The sequence below is a fragment of the Silurus meridionalis genome, chromosome 17, assembly GCF_014805685.1.
Source record: "Silurus meridionalis isolate SWU-2019-XX chromosome 17, ASM1480568v1, whole genome shotgun sequence".
Classification (NCBI taxonomy): domain Eukaryota; kingdom Metazoa; phylum Chordata; class Actinopteri; order Siluriformes; family Siluridae; genus Silurus; species Silurus meridionalis.
Window position 1 is genome coordinate 17,829,355 of NC_060900.1, and position 18,317 is coordinate 17,847,671.

The window sequence follows — 18,317 nt, forward strand, 5'->3', positions numbered from 1 at the left end:
GACTTATAAAGGTAAACACACATCTGCCTCACTTAAATAGGGTGTTCTCTTGTCTCTCCCATGTTGAAGAGCGGATAAGAGAAATAGGTCTCTTTGTCACTTCATATTCATACCACAGGTAAACAGGAAGTCATGAATTATTAGTTAAATGTGTCTAGATACTCTAGTCAACTTTAAAAACTGAATTTGTTGCATGTAATCACTAAATTGAAAAAATCGTTTGAAGTGCATTAAAAAAAATCAAAATCTAAAATCCAAATAGCTTTTAAAAATGTTTTCATCACTACTATCAAATCTATTACAGACAACTTTGGTTCAAGTCAACATAATTTCATTAAAACCAGGGTAAAATAAACATCAATCTCCTGTACTTCTTTCACAGAAGAAACTTTTATATTATTAATTTACAGAAAAAGTAATCAAAAATAATATATATTATAGCACCCAAATAACACCTTCAGTGTTTGACATTTCAAAATGCATACACGTCTAATTATTCTATTTGTGGCAACCATTAAGGATTGTATATAAAACCCTTAAAATGTTCCTTTAGGAGCATGTAAAGCATTTTGTTTAGGAAGCTAACCATTAACAAACTTATAAGAAAAAACATGTTTTCTGAGATTGCAGAGCAAGATTTTCAGGGGTCCCACTGACTTTTCCTTCTTATCCATTTATACATTCCATACATAAAAGCTGGTCCTTAGCATTGGATTTGTTGACCTTGACCTTAATGAAGCTTATTTTCTGAGACAATAAAAAGCTAGCAATGAAGTCTCTGCAAAAAAAACAGACTCTCAAACAGAACAGATAGTAAAGTTTGCCTGCAGGTGATTTTTACTTGTTATGAATACACTGTTCTGAACTACAGATACTGTAAAGTGAAAATAAAGATGCATATACAATATACACACAACATAAATAAACATTGTACATTTCAGCACAGATGACCATAGTTTAGATGGAAATCAATAAAGAATTAAAATTAATGTGATTATAATGATGGGTCCATTATCATGGATTAAACATTCAAAAATAATACCCCTAATGGATATGATCCACCTGCAAATGAATAACTGAGACCAGTCATAATTTTCTCTGAAAATGTAAATGGAAAATACGTGTAAAATGTCTCATATTGTTGGTTTTAAAAGAGTAGCTAACATAATGATCCTGGTGCAGGTGGAACTTTTTTTGGAGCACTTCAGGAACAAAAAAATCAATCTGTAAGTAGAAATATGTTTTTTTTTCTAGGTGTAAAAAAACATCAAGAAAATGGATCCTGCCTTGCTGTTTTACAAAGGGAAGTCCTCATGACTACAAGTAGCCCAAACATTTTCAGTGAAATGCTTTGTTTAGAGATGTTACATTCGAAGAGGTATGTGGTTAGCCTTTTCTTGAGACAGCTGGTACTCCTGTTGCTTGATGATTTTTAAACATTTGCCCAGCACCTAATAAGAAAAACATATTTAAAGTCTAAAATAAAAAAGAAATAATATAAATGTCTATTAAGTTTTTTCCACACCAGAACATTACACCCAAATGTGGTTCTTCTCCAGACTGTGGCCATAAAGTAGGGAGGATGCAACTGCATTGAATGTCTTTATTTACAATTTACAATTTCCTGGAACATTTAATAGCATGACAAACTGAGGCCCTTAAAAACGTTGTGTGAAAAAGGTTGTGTAAAAAAAACCTGAGTGGTCAAACTGACACCATCACTATTAAACATCCTAAGGATGAACTGGAACACCAATAGAAAGTTTTTTGTGTTTTACCTTCCTTGTGTCTTGCGGAAGAATCACACCATCGTCCCATAGCCTGCCTGATGAAAAGAATGCTGAGCTCTCTTCTTTCAACCTCACATAGAAAAAAAATCAATAATCACTTAATAATCTTTTTGTGTTACTACTAGTTAATACTAGGAACTGGGAAAGTTCCAGAACTTCTGAAAAAAAGCACCAAAATGTAAACATTTGCAACAATATTTTAGAGTTAATAGAGAAACTATATTATACTTATAATTTATTGAACATTTAATCTGGTTTATTGCATTTTTTTTAAATTTTCTTAATGTTTAGCTAAAATGTGAGGAAGTGTACAGGTGCCTCTTACTGCTCATTAATGTGCAAGGCCTCCTCTTCATCCTGCACCAAACTACCAGCATGGCCTGGAGCTAAAATTGACACTCTAGCATTGGGCCACAGAAACAGGAAATTTGGATCAAAAGCCCTTCCGCACTAAAATAAAGAAGAAGATAAAGAAATTGAGTTTTTTCTTTAATGTTAAAAAAAAAAATTCCACAGAATGTAACAGACTTAAAACACTATGTCTCCATTTTGTGTTGCTGACCATGGCAAAGCTGTCACCACCATGGCAGCCTCCAATGACTACTGTGATCTTAGGAGTAGATGCACACGCCACAGCAGACATCATGGATCCCTGAGCTTTAAGTACGTTGGTGTTGGTCTCTGCCTGAGAGACAGGTACATTAAATAAGCTTAAGAAAGGCCTTAGTAAATTAATAAAACACATTATAAAACCAAGAATATGTGAACAACTGAGTGTCAGACCCTAATGTATGCCTAAATGTTGGATGCACAGAATGCTATGTATGCTATAGCATGAAATTTCCTTTCACTGAAACTAAGAAACACCAAAATCTGTTCCAGCTTATCATTGTCCCTCTGCACATGTTTATAAAGACATGCTTTGCCGACGTTGATGTGGAAGTATGTGCCTGACCTCACTAATGCTCTTATATCTGAATTGGCACATCCTCTAAAGCCTACAGGCTTTCTCAAAATAGTGAATCTGGAAAAGGGTGCAAAAGCAAAAGCGCATATTGTATGAGATGGTCAGGTGTTCACAAACTATTGACAATATGGTGTACATTGACATACAATATGTCTAAGTCACACTATGCTACAAATATTAAACTGAATTAAACTTTTGTGCATGTGTTTCGTGTGTATTGGTGTACAAAACAGTATACATACATACTGATCATACAAAATGAAATGTTACTATTACAGAAGCGATTATAATACATTATAAACCTATTAGAGATATTTTATTACATTTAATTGGCTCTTCAGATATTCACTGGCAACTGATTCAGAAAAACTGCAGCAGTTCACTGTGTCACAATGTTTTATCTCAACAACGTGATGCTGAATTTCACGTGTAATTCATAATATGAATTTTATACATTGGCAGTGCGACTGTACCTTCTCTTTGGAGAGAGTGTGCAAAGGCTCTGGGGCTGTGTTCTGAAGGAAGATGAGAGGGATATCTCTATGCTCACACAGCTGGACAAAATGGCTTCCTTTCAGACAGGCTTCATATGTCATCTTACCATTATTGGCTACAATGCCAACCAAATGACTGTTAAAACAGGAATAATACCACTGTGTTGGTAGTATTTACTGTAAGCATTTTCTCCACCACATCTGGACTTCACTGATAGATAATTTTGTTATTGTTAGTTTATTGTCATATGCACAGTACAATTACATTTTTAATTTGCTGTCCACAAGGAATGCCACAAAAAATTTAAATAAATAAAACCACAAATAAATGTATGCAGAGTAGAGTACAATGTACATGTGTACGCAGAGCAGAATACAAAACCAAAACCAATGAACTGTGTGTACCAAAGTACAAAATAAGTGTGCAAATTTTGCAATGTGTGTGAAAAGTCCACCAATGTGTGAAAAAAGGTTTTATATACTTGTGCAAAAAAAAGTGTCAATTTACAAGATACAGCAGCTTCTTGCTTTAGCAGATAATACTTAATGTAAAAAAAAATCCTACCCTTCAATTTTCGCAAATCCAGTCACTAGAGTGGTACCATAGTTAGACTTAAACTCCTGGAACCGACTGCCGTCAGTCAGCCGACTAACAATCTGAACATGTAGAGACAAACAGACATATGTTTTAGTGCCACACCTTTTACATGAAGTGTTGATGTGCATTTGGTTACGTGCAAATCTCACCAGTTTGACATCCATGCTGAAATTGTAGCTCCTTGGTGCAAGGCCCATAAGGTCCTCAGCATTATACAGGGGCTCCTCAATCTCAGTGTTGTCCTCCTCTGGGAGTTCAAAGTTTAGAGTGGAGATGATGTTCCTAGTACACTCATATGCCTCACTCTCTACAGCAGCAAAATGATCAACGCAGCCACTCACCCTGGCAAATATATATATATAACATTATCGTTTCTGTGCATTGACAATTAAATTAAAAATCCTAATACACCACATATTAAAATATAAGAAAACCACCTAGGCTCTATACCTGACATTTCTACTTTTCTATTACTGAAGTTGTTATAAATGATTAGTACAGTAATAAACGTTATACACCTAATTCATATCAATACCTCTATACATTTTAATAACTTACAATGATAAAATTAAAGTTGAAAAAGTAATTACAAAAAAATGTAAACAATAACTTGAAAATATCTAAGATTTTATTCAAACAAGATGAAGAGCTGTATTACATATGTTACAAATATAAAATAGTGTAATTGAAAGTCAGTAAAAAAAATAATTACATAATATTCCAGATATTAAAATTCTTGTATTACACACACACACACACACACACACACACACACACACACACACACACAAAATAAATACATACATACTTTTTAAGAAATCTGCCTTAAAGAACTCCTGTATAAGTTACTACTGATTATTACTGATTTATTGATAAAGAAGTACTGATTATTTATTGAAGAATTATGATAATGAATTTTGCCACATGCTTAAGGTTAACCATACAGACTAAAACCCTACATTAACCTAACCAGACCCATAACTAACTGAACACTTTATTGAAGTAATTCACTCACTCTGAGTGCAGCTTGGCACCTCCAAGTTGCTCAGGTGTCACTTCTTCCCCTGTTGCAGCTTTAACTAGAGGAGGACCAGCTAAAAATATTGTCCCTATTCTGTGCACAATGATCGCCTCCTCAGCCATAGTGGGGACGTAGGCTCCACCAGCAGTGCATGAGCCACACACTACTGCCACCTGTAGGCACAAAAACACAATGATGCCAGGCTATCACCATAAGCAAATTGAATATATTGTGATGGTTATACACCTAAATACAAAACAAGGTCATACCTGCGGAATCTTCATTGCTGACATTATAGCTTCATTGTAAAAAACACGGCCACCATGCTTTTTATCAGGAAAAATATCTGACTGTGTACAGAGTTTTAAGAACTGTTATTGCAACCACAGTGTTGTTATATTGTGGAAAAAAAAGCTTTGAGTTTTTTTACCATGCATCCTACCTGAAGTGGTAAAAATGCCCCCCCACTGTCAACCAAGTAAATACTGGGGAGCCGATTCTGCATAGCCACTTCCTGGGCCCGAAGCTGTTTCTTTACTGTAATAGGGTAAGCTGTGCCCCCTTTCACTGTGGCATCATTAGCAGTAAACACACACCATAGCCCATTTATTTTCCCAATACCTGTTATAAGCACAAACCACAGTATATACTGAGAGAAAGGGGAGGGGAAATAAGTACAGTAAATAGATGCAGATTATATAATTACATGTAATTTCTAGGTTCCTCTACTAAAAACATTTTTAACACTACTTTTTGAATGTGCAATAAACCATTGAATTATATGCATCATCTATTGCATATGTTATTCTTTTTATTTATTAATCTTTGTGCATTTTCATGAAGGGCATCCAGAATTTTGGATGGCACTGCAGCTGCTAGTGTTCACCAGGTTCATGAAAAATAGACATTGGTACTGGCTTTCAGGTTGGAAAAACTAAAGCTCAGATTTATTTTGAAACATGAATCATAGTCAGCTAGCATTACAGAATATGCTTAAAAGAAAGATTGAACAATTGTGGTTGAAATAAATACTCAGACTCTGTGTTTCAGCAAAATACCTGTGATACAGCCAGCTGATGGGATGTCCCCATAGGGTAAACCCATTCCAGCAAAGAATGACAGCTCTAGATAATCATCATCATCCAACAGCATGTGCAGTCTTTCCCTGACAAGAACCTTCTTGTTTCTCTGCGTATGTCGGGCAACAGCTTTTTCCCCACCTGCCTTTAACACTTTCTCCTTTAGCTCTAGATACCTAAACAAAAATATCTTAAGATATTAGGTCTTTAATATGAAATAATAAATTTAAAATCCCTGAAACTCTGTGATCACTGGGACCTATCTTGCATTGATAAAATAAGTCTAAAATGTTATATATAATTTGCAAGAAAAATCATGAATATATAAGGGTCAGTTTTAAAACTTACTGTTTTTACTGTATGACACATTTAATAAATCTATAGTTACACTAGTGACTATGTTGCGTAAAATGAGTGATAAATCACTCATGTTTTTTATGTGCTATTAGTTGACACCCAAAATTTATGAGTTATCGCACTTATAGAGTACATAGTGATATTTAGCACATTTTCTCATAAAAAAAGATATAAAACAAACACACAGATAGATAGATAGATAGATAGATAGATAGATAGATAGATAGATAGATAGATAGATAGATAGATAGATAGAAAAAATGACATTATACCTTTGCTGGCATTCCTTGCTGTTCTGCAAATTTGCTTCAAATACATGTCTGTGAATAAGCTGACATGCACCATCTACTACTGGAAAGGCACTGGGCAACCTCCTTCTGCGTGTACTTGAGCTTATACACCGGTATAACACTGCCTGGTGTGTGTACATAAGCTGTGGATTGTGTTCTAGGTATTGCAGTGAGCTGAAACGAGTGCACTGGCATTGAAAACTTTTCTTTTCTGCAGTCCTTGACAAACTTTGGGTGCATAATTGATTCGTGAAGCATATCCTTCCATTTAATAACCTGGAAAAAAAAAAACAGTTATTTACTGCACAACATCTTTTGGTAGATTTTCTGCCTTTGTTCTGACCTGTCATCCGGATTTGCTAAAGGTTACAGCAATCGGTAATCAAATAACCCTTATACTGAACTGCCATTTGATTCATGCAAGTGTGTCAAAGGTCATTTAGGTTCTGCAAAAAAAAAAGAGACTCGGACATGTTTGATTACGCGTCATACACGTACAAATATAACCGATCAGTTGCAATTTACTGTCTTACCTTAACATACAACGATACATTGTTGAAAGAGTCTAAAGTTTATTTTGCGCCGTGACACATTCAAACATGTCCGGAAGGAAACAAAACACCAGACGGAACGTTCCAGTCCAAAGTCATAAACGGAATTTTAGTGCATGACCAACAGAGAGCAGTGTAAACTTGTTTGACAACTCCTCTATCACATGAGAGGTAATTGAGTGTCACGAACTCAGCTAAAACTTAGTGATTGCCAAAACAATTGGGTGTACAGAAATGTTTTTTAGAACAAATGTTTATTTTGTTTTCATTCGAATTTTTTCAAAAAGGTATACGACAAAAAGTGTTCATTTCGGTCAGGACACGTAAATCAGTTTGCTGAATAAGAATTTGTCTTTAATTCTGCTGTAATACTCTGAGTATGTACAGTGGTTGTATAAACGCATGACACACCTTTTAGAGCGTGACGTAACACCTCTCGATTTTGCTCCTCCCCCTCAACCTCTGGTTGGTTTAAGTGCAAAGATGGCGTCCATCATGGAGGGGCCGCTGAGCAAATGGACTAATCTGATGAAGGGCTGGCAGTATCGCTGGTTTGTTTTGGACTATAACGCGGGGCTTCTGTCGTACTACACTGTAAGTAGGATCCCAGAAACCGCGTTACAGTAGTCAGGATTGTCATTTTTTTTGTCTAAGGGAGGGGTACAAACCGAGAACGGAACGAGTACTTGAGTTAAGAATCTCAGCTGGTTTTGGGCGGGGTTTTTTGAGTGACAAAGGGAAGAGACCAATCCTGGGCTTTACTAGGGGGCAGGTTAGCCAATGATTACCCGAAAAGAGCGACGCTGTGCCCTAGAATTTCACCAAGGCTACAACGCATTTAATATGTTCAGGCTCGATACGATTAGTTAGAAGAATGTCAGGGTGGTGGTCTCAGCGTCATGTGACACTTTTTGTCTGGACTGACCGAAAGACAAAGAATGTATAATTTCAGTCTTCAAACAGTTCACGTTCAAAACTAAATGAAGATTTTGGTGCAAGACAGAATCTAACATTGAGATTATAGCTTAAGGTTAAGTTGCAGGCTAATACTGCTGTCTAGTTATGAAAAAAAGTGGTGTAGTCTTGCTCGCTGGACGCAGGTCCAGTGCTGCCTTTTGTCTGGGATCTTATCTGTTTGCACTGCTGTTCGAGATATCAAACGACATAACTTGCAAATGTTGGTGGAGTGCACCGTCACTTGTTTATTTTGCAGAACAGGTGCTTAGAAGGGTTTTTAACTGTACGTGGTGTATAATTTTCCATCAGACTGAATATTTCTGCTGTCTGTAAGCAAGCAGTGCTGGATTTCTGATTCACCTTTCCTGGCAAAGTCCTTCAGGGTTAGGTAGATAAAATGTAGAATAGTCGATGAAAAGATAACGCACTTGTAAACACAATCCAAATCAATCCTACTGTATTGTTTAATGCACTCAGCTGTTGGAGGATGGAGCACACACACACACACTAGGCAGTACAATAGAACATGTATCTGTTGCTATGCCATATAGTTCAGCTCCATTAATGACAGAAAGAGGCCATCTTTTCACCTTGACTGTCTAGCAATTATTTTAGTGGATGACCTTTTTTCAGTGGTGATCACAGAATGCTATCATCTAGTTTGTTAATCCGTTTGTAAGTGTACAGATAGAGGTGGCAGCTGTCCCATGCACTGTTTCTGATCGTTATCAGAAAGCCCTTCATCCCTGTCTGATCAGGTTTGTGGATTGAACCTAACAGTGACACTGCGGTGAGCAACACTATTCTGCTCTTGATACATCCGTTCCAGCGTGACACCCAATAGGACGCATGTGTCAAATCAGTGTCAGTGCTGAGCTCAGGATTGCCCACAAGCTCAATAGTGCTTTCAGTTGCTTAGTAAGTAGAGCAGAGGACTGTAGGTGCTTAAATGGCCATGTTAATCTGGCTCGAAAGACAGTAGGCTCATGGGAAGTGGTAACTAGGTGCTTTAGGTTCTGGGTTGCTGCTAACAGCGTCAGGGGTTCAAGTCCCACGACACCAAGTTGCCACTTTTGGTCCCATGAGTAAAACTAAAGGCTTCAATCTGACCCCAACTTCCTAAAAGGTTGAGGTTCTTCTTCTAGTCAGACAGGTGGTCCCTTTCTACTAATGAAGTGGATCGTGTAAGTAGATGTACCAATAAATGTCATGGATGACAAAAGAAAATCAGCATAAAGTTTGGGTAGTGTGTCAGTACACCATGTCCCTTCATTGGACATTACTCAATCTCAGTTGTTGTTTTGAGGATGATTGTTAGCAGCACCACCTAATGCCAAAAGTATTACCATAGATGTTCATATGTGAATATGATTAAATCACCCTGAATGAATCCACTCCTATTAGGATTGAAACATTTCAGTATTGGGAAAAGGGGATAAGTAAAATGTATTGATTTGCAGTAAACTTTTCTTTAACTGGTCCCAAATCACACAAATAAAATGGCTCACAGCATAAACGAAGCAGCAATTTTGTAATCTATGTGTAGTGTGCATTCATATCATAAATCACATAAAACAACTGCTGATAATATAGCATACAATATATGATCATTGAAGAAAAGGAGTAGCATGCTGCAAATTCGAATGAGGTGGGACAGAGACATTTTTTTCAGCTGTCTCTTTAAATTGCAAAGAAAAACTGTCAGATGCAGAACACTGTGGATAATGTGGTGACTGGAAATTTGAAGGTAATCTTATTTCAGTGGTCTGCTACACTACATGTATTTTGAAGACAGCATAATAACCCCTGCAGGACAGATAAAACTAAAAAATATGATGGATTGATCGTATTTTTAAGTACATGGAATTGCACTTGACATGATGCTCACACTTTTGGGAATATTTCAGTCTCTTTAAAGCTTCACAGAGATCATTATTAGCAGTGAATTTAAGGGGTTTTCAGCATTTGTATATTTGTGCATTTGATAAAGACAAAGTGTTTTAGTTACAACCTAGGCTTAACACACAAAAAATAAATCTTTTGTCTCTGGTTTTATTCCATAGTCAAAAGACAAGATGATGCGTGGCTCTAGAAGAGGGTGCGTCAGGCTCCGGGTAAGCAGTCAGCTTTTACTCATACTTTGGTTTAAACATGGTTTATTTATTTATTTTTATTAAAAAATTTTCTTTCTTTGTTTTGACAATGAATGTTCTTGCAATTTCCTGACTCATCAGATTTGTATCTGCCAACCCACATTTACCATCATACTTTGGTTTAAATGTGCTTTCTTTTTACATTTTTTTAACTTTTTGTTTGTCTGTTTGTTTGTTTGTTTTTTGACAATGCATGTTCTTGCATTTTCCTGACTCATCAGATTTTTTTTTATCATTGAAAGATTTAAAAAAAATCACCAAGTTTATTGAGAAGTAAAGAAATATTTTCTAAACCTGTAGTGATTTAATGATTCTTGAACACCAGGTGGCATATTTGGGACACAATTTATGTAAAATTCACAAAAAAATCAGACACCAAATCAGACATTACATTGTATTTGACTTGATGTCAAACAACATGTAAGCTGACTGTTTGTAGGTGCAACATGAATAATATGTGATAACTGCCTAAATTCTTTTAAAAATTCGTTTCTAAAAAGCTGTTTTGGGAAGGATGTTTTTCCTTTCTGCAAAAAAAAAAAAAAGGTTTTGATAATTAAACAAATTCAAAATGCCACCCTGCATGATTTTGTCTAAAGTGACCGAGTGCAGAAGGTTCAGGTTTGAACATTCAGGTTTGGCCCTGTGGCCTCTTCTGATGCAAAACAACACAGACGGGTGCATTCACAAATGAAGTGGATTTTCAAATTAAGACCGCATGGAGGAGAGGCTTAGATCAGTGAGATGAACGATAATATCAAGACATTGTGAATGTGTCATGTATTTTTACTCTGTTCTTTTTCTTTCTTTTTTTTTTTTTTTGATATACATCTGTGATGTTTTCCTGTACATGTTCACGATTACCTTCCTCTTTTAAACTTGTTGATTTGTTGTTTCTAAATACCTATGTAGCCTTGCAAACTAGGGTTTGCTTTCTGTGCGTGTGTGTGCGCTGTCTAAATGACCTTTCAAACAAACTTCCTCTTATGGATGATAACGTTTGCAATTTTTCCTGTTGTTTTTAGGCATGTTCCTACAAAATTCCTTTGCCAGCTCATGTTTTCGCTAGTTCCTTTTTTTTTTTTTTTTAATCAGATCCACAATAAACTCTTTGTACTTTTTAATTTTTTAGCAAATGAATGCCTCACATACATTTTCAAAATCGTCTAAATGCTGTTTATCATTTGTGCCTTGTTGATGAAAGAGAGAGAGAGCACACACAGTTTTGCAGTTCCTATCTTCCCCAGCCACTTTTCAGTTTTTCCCCTTTCCTCCCCACATGTTCTTCCCCCTCCCTGTTCCTTGTCCCTACATCCCATGCTCCACCCATTCTCCCCCTCCTCTGTGTGCGCGCGTGTGTATCTGTGTGTGTGGGTCTGTGAGGGAAGAGAGCAGAAAAAGCGAGAGAGAATGACGTGGCCCTCTGTCTGATAGTCTCTCTCTCTCCGTTTTGCTTGCCCAGGGAGCGGTGATTGGAATCGATGACGAAGACGATAGCACTTTCACCATCACTGTCGACCAAAAGACTTTCCATTTTCAAGGTAAGCCCTCCTCTTACTGCTTTTTTTTTTCTTCCTTCTATCTTTCTTACATTCTCTTTCTTCATTTAAAGGTTTTTTCCAAGCTGTTGGCTTCTGCTGTGCTCTCGAACATTGTCTCGATCGCTCGTGTTCTCTTTTTAACTCGTATTTGTGTTCAGAGCCGATCATGGCAGCAAAACATCTGCAGCCTTGACTCTCACACTGTCACGCACTCTTACGCACATTTGCATTTCTCTCACACACATCAGACACATTGCGGCTGGTGTGATTAGTCAGCGGTATTCCAGTGTTTTGGAAGCACGGCTCTTCTGCTCCACTGGAGGGGAAAAATAGCACAGGCGTTACTTTTCTCTTTCTTACTGCAGCGTGGCTTTCCCATTTCTAATGGCAGCCTCACAACACCACCCACTGCATATTCTAGGACACAGCTGAGTGGTCCTTAGGCTTTGCTCTAGCAGATGAAGGAGCACATTTCTCGCCACTAGGTGCTCACATGTTCTACGTCTCTCATCTTCCTTAGACCTCCTCCTTTTTTTCTTTCACCCCTCCCTTTGTCCAGTGGCACTGGGCCGGGCAAGCTGGCAAGAAAAGGGCACTGAGTTCCAGGTCTTTAGTTTTTAGCCTCCACCCCCTCTCTTTTCATCCATTTTCACTCCACACCCTTCCCTCGGGGGCCCTCTCGCCCTCCCCATGCCCTCATCCATTGCCATGTTTCGGCACTGTCTGCTGTGGCTGTACAGTAGGAAGGGTAAGGTGATGCATGTCTGCATGCTTGGCTGGAGCTAGGAAGAATGTTTTTGCAGTCTTAGATTTGGCTCTCACTGTTTCCACTACTGAGCTATAGCTGAGTCATTCATTTATTTTCATTAATGGGACCAAACCTCTGTGTGTCTGTTGCTTATGCTCGAGTTCTGATACATGAGTGATGTAATATGTTTTTTTTGGAACGCTGCTGTTCTTGCTGGTTGTTAGAACAACAGCATGTAGTTTATGTTCATGTGTCGTGAATATGCTACATGGGTTGTCGCAGCATCAAAATACAAGTTACTTGCTTGTTTGACCTGGACAATGTATAGAAAGTGTTTTACAGTTCCATATATGGACATGAATTTCTGCTTAAATGTCAAATGTAAATGATTTAACTTGTTTTAAACCTTTGTGCATTCATCCTTTAATGTACACCAATCTGAGTCATCCTTGCGAAATTTGACCAATGATGATATGCATGCAAAATCCTTTTCCTTAAAATCCTTTCCAAGTGTTTAGCATCACCCGAGCCCCTCTCTGTGCATGTTTGAATTCCCCTGAGTTTGCAGCTGATGTTTGTCTTTCAGAGAGCAGTCAAAGGGGCTTGATCTCTCAGTTTCTCTTGTCCCTCCGTTTAAAAGCATGCTCCCTCAGGGACCCTTCTCTCTTCTATCATCTTTTAAAAAGGTACTATTTCGCTGCATCTTCCTTATCCTCAGAACTGCTGTCTCACTGATGTGTAACAGTTTGGATGCGGAGAAAGTGTGTGTGTTTATGATGTGTGCGAAAGTTTAAAGGGTGAGATGGTCAAGCTCAGCAGAGACGTTTCTCTAAAAGGGATTTATAAGTGCTGAAAAGTTTCAAGCAAGTGTAAAACTGGTGTGATTGCATTGTGCTAGGCTACCTGTAATTAGCAGAAGCAGCCAGCCAGCATTTATAAGATGAGCTGAGAAAGAATGAAAGGATGCACTCTAAAGGACTTTGGTGTTGACCAAATATACTGGAAGTGCCTTGTTTTATAATAATTGTAAGGATTTGAAAAAGCTATCTGATTACATCTTTTAATCGTGGAAAGGTTTTTCCCAGCAGTTGCAGCAGAAGTGCTGTATTTGCTATTTACAGGACCATCTATAATTCATTAGGTGCTTACAGGGGCCGATATTGGCCTGCCTGAAAGCGCTTTTATTTCAGCAGTCTGTGCTGAGCAGTAAGGTCTGCCCCATGCTACTAAGAAGCTACTTGATTCATTGAAAACGTGTGTGTGAGGGCAATAGGCTTGCCACAAAGATCCTTTAATGATGCCCTTGTTATTGAGAGCATAATTAACAATGGGTACTCTCACTCACATCAAGAGTGTGAAATAGATGGATGGATGGATGGATGGATGGATGGATGGATGGATGGATGGAAAGACACATGGTTATGATATAGAGGATGAAGCATAGATAATATAAGGTATTTATCAGTGACCTCTAATTCACAAGACCATGTCTATTTATAAGTGAATATTGGGATTGTAGCACATACACTCCTGAAAAATCTGTCAGTACGTTTATAATGGCTGATACTATTACAATCCTGCACCGTCTAGGACCACTGTATTACTCCTAACATTTACTTTAATCACATTTTTACCATAAATCCAAACATATAAATATAATTAGTTTCTTAAATGTTCTTTGCTTCCTAAAAGGTTTTAACCTAAAACCTTTATTGTGGTGTTGCTCTTAAATTAATTTGGGATTGCATAATTTTTAAGCGTTTTCAAAATAGCCAGTAGTGTTATCACTATTATAGATTTAAATAAGTTTCTTTGAATTGAAACTTTTTTTATGTTGTTTTTTTGTTTTTTGTATTTGTATATTGTTACTAATATTCACCACATAGCAGTCTGTATTGTGCTACCTTCAATGATAATTACTTTATTCTAAGAATAATATGAAAATGTTGTAGAGAAAATGTTAGATGCAAGACGTGATGCTTTTATTTATCACCCACCTATGCCATTAAATTACTTTCTCTCTCTGTCTCCATCCATTAGATGTACCCTGTTGTGTTTACAAGAAAAAGGGTATGTCTAATTTTACCTAGAATATGGTTTTTAAAACCCGTCTTTCCTGCTGTGTTCCCAGAATCTTGTGCAGCCTTTAGAATGCTGAAGTCCTAATAGTCTAGAATTTTCCTCCAGGAATCTGTATTGAACTGCCACGGTCTCAAGTCAATGCTCCTGCTCATATTTCATAAGCATTAATTCAGTGCAGCCATGCTGTTATTGATTTATCAGTTATTTGGGGAATATAGCATGTTCTTTTTGCTGACCTGCTTGTAAGGTAATCTGTCATGTTCATAAGCGGTGTAGTAGAGGATCTGATCATACGACTTAAGTCTTTTGTTAATACTGTTAATATAAAGACGGGTCGTGTTTTGTTTTGGGCTCTAAATACCTCATGGATATAGAAGATGATGGTTTTTGATAGGTTACATAGTGGAGCGCAAATAAAATGAACCGTAGCACTGTTTTCAAGCACCGTTTAGCATAAAACATATTTTAGTGACTTGACTGTGTCTGTGAAATGTCTTCCCTATTTAATGTGACATTTTGTTAGTTCATTGTTCAATCTTTTTTGTACTGATCCTGCCATAGATGTAGTGTTTGGAAAGATGCACCGGATGAAGCTGAAAGGACTTACTTGTAATGTAGAAACAGGCTTAATTTTTTCCTTCTTGGAACTGAGTGTGTATGTGAGAGTGTGTGTGAGGGGGTTGTGTTTGGCATGGATAGATTGAGTTAATGGCTTTTAAAAGCTTTGAGCTGTTTTTGCTGAGCTGAGTATCTCCTATATTTCACATCATGTTCTATTTTCTCTGCCTTTCTTAAGGAAAATGTTTTAAAGTACGTGGAGAAATACAAATATTCACTAATTTTGTGCAAGTTTTATGTTTAGTTTGAGCACATCCTGCAGTTCAAATGAATGCATCATGGTTAAAACTGATCAACTGTCAATATTCAACAAATATTAACATTTAGATGAATAAAATCAAATTTAAGAAAATCTAATAAAATATTTGTCACATACACATTCACACAGAGTATGACATATAGTTAAATGCTTTTTTGATCCAACTTGTAAACATGAAAAATAAATACAATATAAAAATAAAAAGTGTATACACATACATGAATTAAACAGAAGGGATTGATGGATATGTATAACAGATATAGACAGAAGTACAGATTAAAGTGAGCCAGCATGATTGTGATTGTCATTAAAGTGTCCATGTGCTGGTATAAAAATGTAAAAGTGAAATGGTATAAAGTGACGCTGTGCTAGTCTAGTCCAGAGTTAGAGTGGCTAGGTCCAGAGGTAGTTTTTTCCACTAGTGCAAATAATAGTGAACAATTGTAAATATTTGTACATCATGTTTTAGCTAAAAACAGAAGGGTTTACTATATAAATCTCAAACCTTACCCTCCACCATGTTCTCTCCAGATATGAAGAAGAGCACTGATTTAGTGCAGTACCAACTCGTACTCCTAGTACCGGTATATCTTTCTGATGGAGACTACCAAAGATATTACGGCCTAGATGGGACAGCTTCAAGAAGTTGGACATTTTTATTAAATGCAGCAATTGTTCTAATGATACATGATATGATAAATGAATAGATTATACCAAAGGTTACAGGGATTTAATATAATTTATCATTATCATCTGTAACTCATTTATCCTGCCCAGGGTTGTGGTAGACACAGAGCTTATCATATAAACACTGGGCATGAGGTGGGAATATACCCTGAAGTATAGTTTTACTTTTCTATGATGGTCAAAACATAAACGGGTCTAACATTTTAGTGTTAAACTTTAGAAAAAAGACTAAGGAAGGTGAGAGTTCTTTGGAAAGGCTTTATTCAGGCTTCTGCTTTCTGCCTTTCAATGAAAGATTGTGTTACATGTATGTGTGAGAGTGCATGGTTATCATTATCATGGAGTGAAGAAGTTTGGTTTGTTGTGGGTGTGTAACTGTAGTCCAGTTTATTCATTAGTTCTTCCTTTCTGTCTTCTCGAAAGCAAACAGTGCACAGCCAAACCTTGGTCATCTATCACCTCTACAAATATATTAAGCTGTGCTATTGTTGGCCTCGTTCACTACTGTCTCTTGTCCTACCCTCTACCCCTCCTTCTCCTTTTCCCCCCTTGTGTGTGTTCTGTGTCTAACGGACTGTGTTTTGGATGTTCTATCCCGGCAGCCAGAGACGCAGATGAGCGGGAGAAGTGGATCCACGCATTAGAGGGGACGATTCTGCGTCACGCGCTCCAGCTACGGGTAAGAGTTTTCTGCTTTCTGTCCAGGTGTAACATTCCTGAATTCTTTTGTATACTCAAAGTCGTTCATCAGGCTTAAACATGAATTGAAGCAACATATGTGATGAGTCAACCAGGAATTGCTGCATGGTCCTGTTCAGTTAGTAATAGGGATAATTATATTAACCTTATTTGTAACATATTTAAAGATTTAAATAATAAAAACCAGAGATGCCTGTTGAAATATTCTGTATTTGCGATGCAAGACAGAGAGGATGGTTATGGATAAACATGGCATACAGACACTCAGAAATATGCTAGTTAATTGTTGCCGGATAGATGCATTGAAAATCTAGTTAGAGATTAGAGAAGTTGATTGGGGAAGAGGTGTGTCTATTTACGTACATTCAACTTCAGAATACTAGTAATGTTCCACAAACATCAAGTGTAAAGTTTTTTTTTTTCTTTTTCCACATTTAATTGCTTTCCGTCTGCTATAGACTTGCTTATGCTGCACACGAGCTTGTACGGTTGAAATCTCAGTTTAACAAATGAGCTCTGTGGATAATATTTTTCTGAGAAAGTAATATATTAAACGGGTACATTAGTTAATCATGATGGTGCCTTTTTAATAATTAATTTGAAGTCATATTTCACCTCGCCGATAAAACCCACACTGAGCAGATAGTATAAATGGACAGCTCAAACTTATGGATCACTGTTTATCTGTTTTAGATTTTCCTGTTTGTTTTAAATGTGACCGTGATAATATTGTGCAATGGATTTATCTGAAGAAAGTTAAAATCATGATCTTGTGTTAAATGCACATGAGGTGCCGTGGTTTATAATAACAGGCAATACAACGTCTTTGCAAGATCGAACTGTACTTGCACAGTGTAGATGATGTAATAAGCAAAATAATTAAAAAATAATTAAGCATCATTATTCCATGATTGGAAGTTGTTGTAAATGTGAGCAGTTCTGATACTAGAACTGCTTGAGACAAGTAAAAATCCTACAGATATACTTTGTGAGCATTGAGTTTGAATGTGTAATCTTCTATTTATCATTTATGCAATGAAACACAAAACTGTCCTTTGTGCTCTTTCCTGTTTTAGTTCTGTATATTTGTGTATTGTTTAATGCCACATTATTCCTTGGAGGCAAATATGAAGACTTCACCCTAGTGCTGGTTCACACACACACACACACACACGCACACACGCACACACACAATGCCATGACATGAATACGTGCTTGCAGATGGATAAATCAGCCCTAAAGAATGAGATTCTGTGTGTGTGTATATATGTGTGTGTGTATATATGTGTGTGTGTGTATATATATATATATATATATATATATATATATATATATATACACAGACATACACCAAGCACAGAGCAATTATTATACTTTTTTCTTCTGTTTTGTTCTGTTTCTCTCCTTTTTAAAACATTTTGAAAAG

The 18,317-nt window shown here is 36.8% G+C and overlaps 2 protein-coding genes across 6 annotated transcripts in view; one reads left to right on the forward strand and one right to left on the reverse strand.

Moving 5' to 3' along the window:
* Positions 1–814: 814 nt before the first annotated feature.
* Positions 815–7,695, reverse strand: si:ch211-198n5.11 (methylcrotonoyl-coenzyme A carboxylase 2). 3 transcript variants are annotated; one of them, XM_046870578.1, is made up of 14 exons: positions 7,130–7,213; positions 6,940–7,042; positions 6,579–6,872; positions 5,929–6,125; positions 5,313–5,491; positions 5,140–5,220; positions 4,865–5,043; positions 3,999–4,191; positions 3,817–3,908; positions 3,231–3,387; positions 2,353–2,475; positions 2,116–2,240; positions 1,779–1,860; positions 815–1,451 (listed from the first exon to the last, which is right to left on the reverse strand). In XM_046870578.1, exons 3-14 carry the CDS (start codon positions 6,734–6,736, stop codon positions 1,365–1,367), a joined length of 1,653 nt encoding a protein of 550 aa, XP_046726534.1. In that variant the 5' UTR covers positions 6,737–6,872; positions 6,940–7,042; positions 7,130–7,213; the 3' UTR covers positions 815–1,364. The 3 variants fall into 3 exon arrangements, with proteins under 3 accessions (XP_046726534.1, XP_046726535.1, XP_046726533.1); XM_046870579.1 differs by lacking the exons at positions 6,940–7,042; positions 7,130–7,213 and adding an exon at positions 7,559–7,695; XM_046870577.1 differs by lacking the exon at positions 6,940–7,042 and having other exon boundaries at positions 7,130–7,252.
* Positions 7,593–18,317, forward strand: part of osbpl9 (oxysterol binding protein-like 9) — a 30,240-nt gene continuing 19,515 nt past the window's right edge. For 2 of the 3 annotated variants that reach the window (XM_046870571.1, XM_046870572.1), the window contains exons 1-4: positions 7,593–7,741; positions 10,168–10,218; positions 11,720–11,798; positions 16,795–16,871. In XM_046870571.1, the coding sequence (XP_046726527.1) occupies positions 7,631–7,741; positions 10,168–10,218; positions 11,720–11,798; positions 16,795–16,871 (318 nt within the window). In that variant the 5' untranslated portion in view covers positions 7,593–7,630. Of the gene's footprint in view, positions 7,742–10,167; positions 10,219–11,719; positions 11,799–16,794; positions 16,872–18,317 lie in introns of those variants that run through there. The other variant, XM_046870575.1, reaches the window with a different exon arrangement.

Bases quoted from the DNA above. Each gene is read 5' to 3' on its own strand.
- si:ch211-198n5.11 (XM_046870577.1), bottom strand. From the start codon at position 7,149: ATGTATCGTTGTATGTTAAG. The intron at 4,192-4,864 runs GTGAGTGAATTA...TATATTTGCCAG, and splicing joins GGTGCCAAGCTGCACTCAGA to GGTGAGTGGCTGCGTTGATC. The intron at 1,861-2,115 runs GTAAGAGGCACC...TTTCTATGTGAG, and splicing joins GCCTTGCACATTAATGAGCA to GTTGAAAGAAGAGAGCTCAG.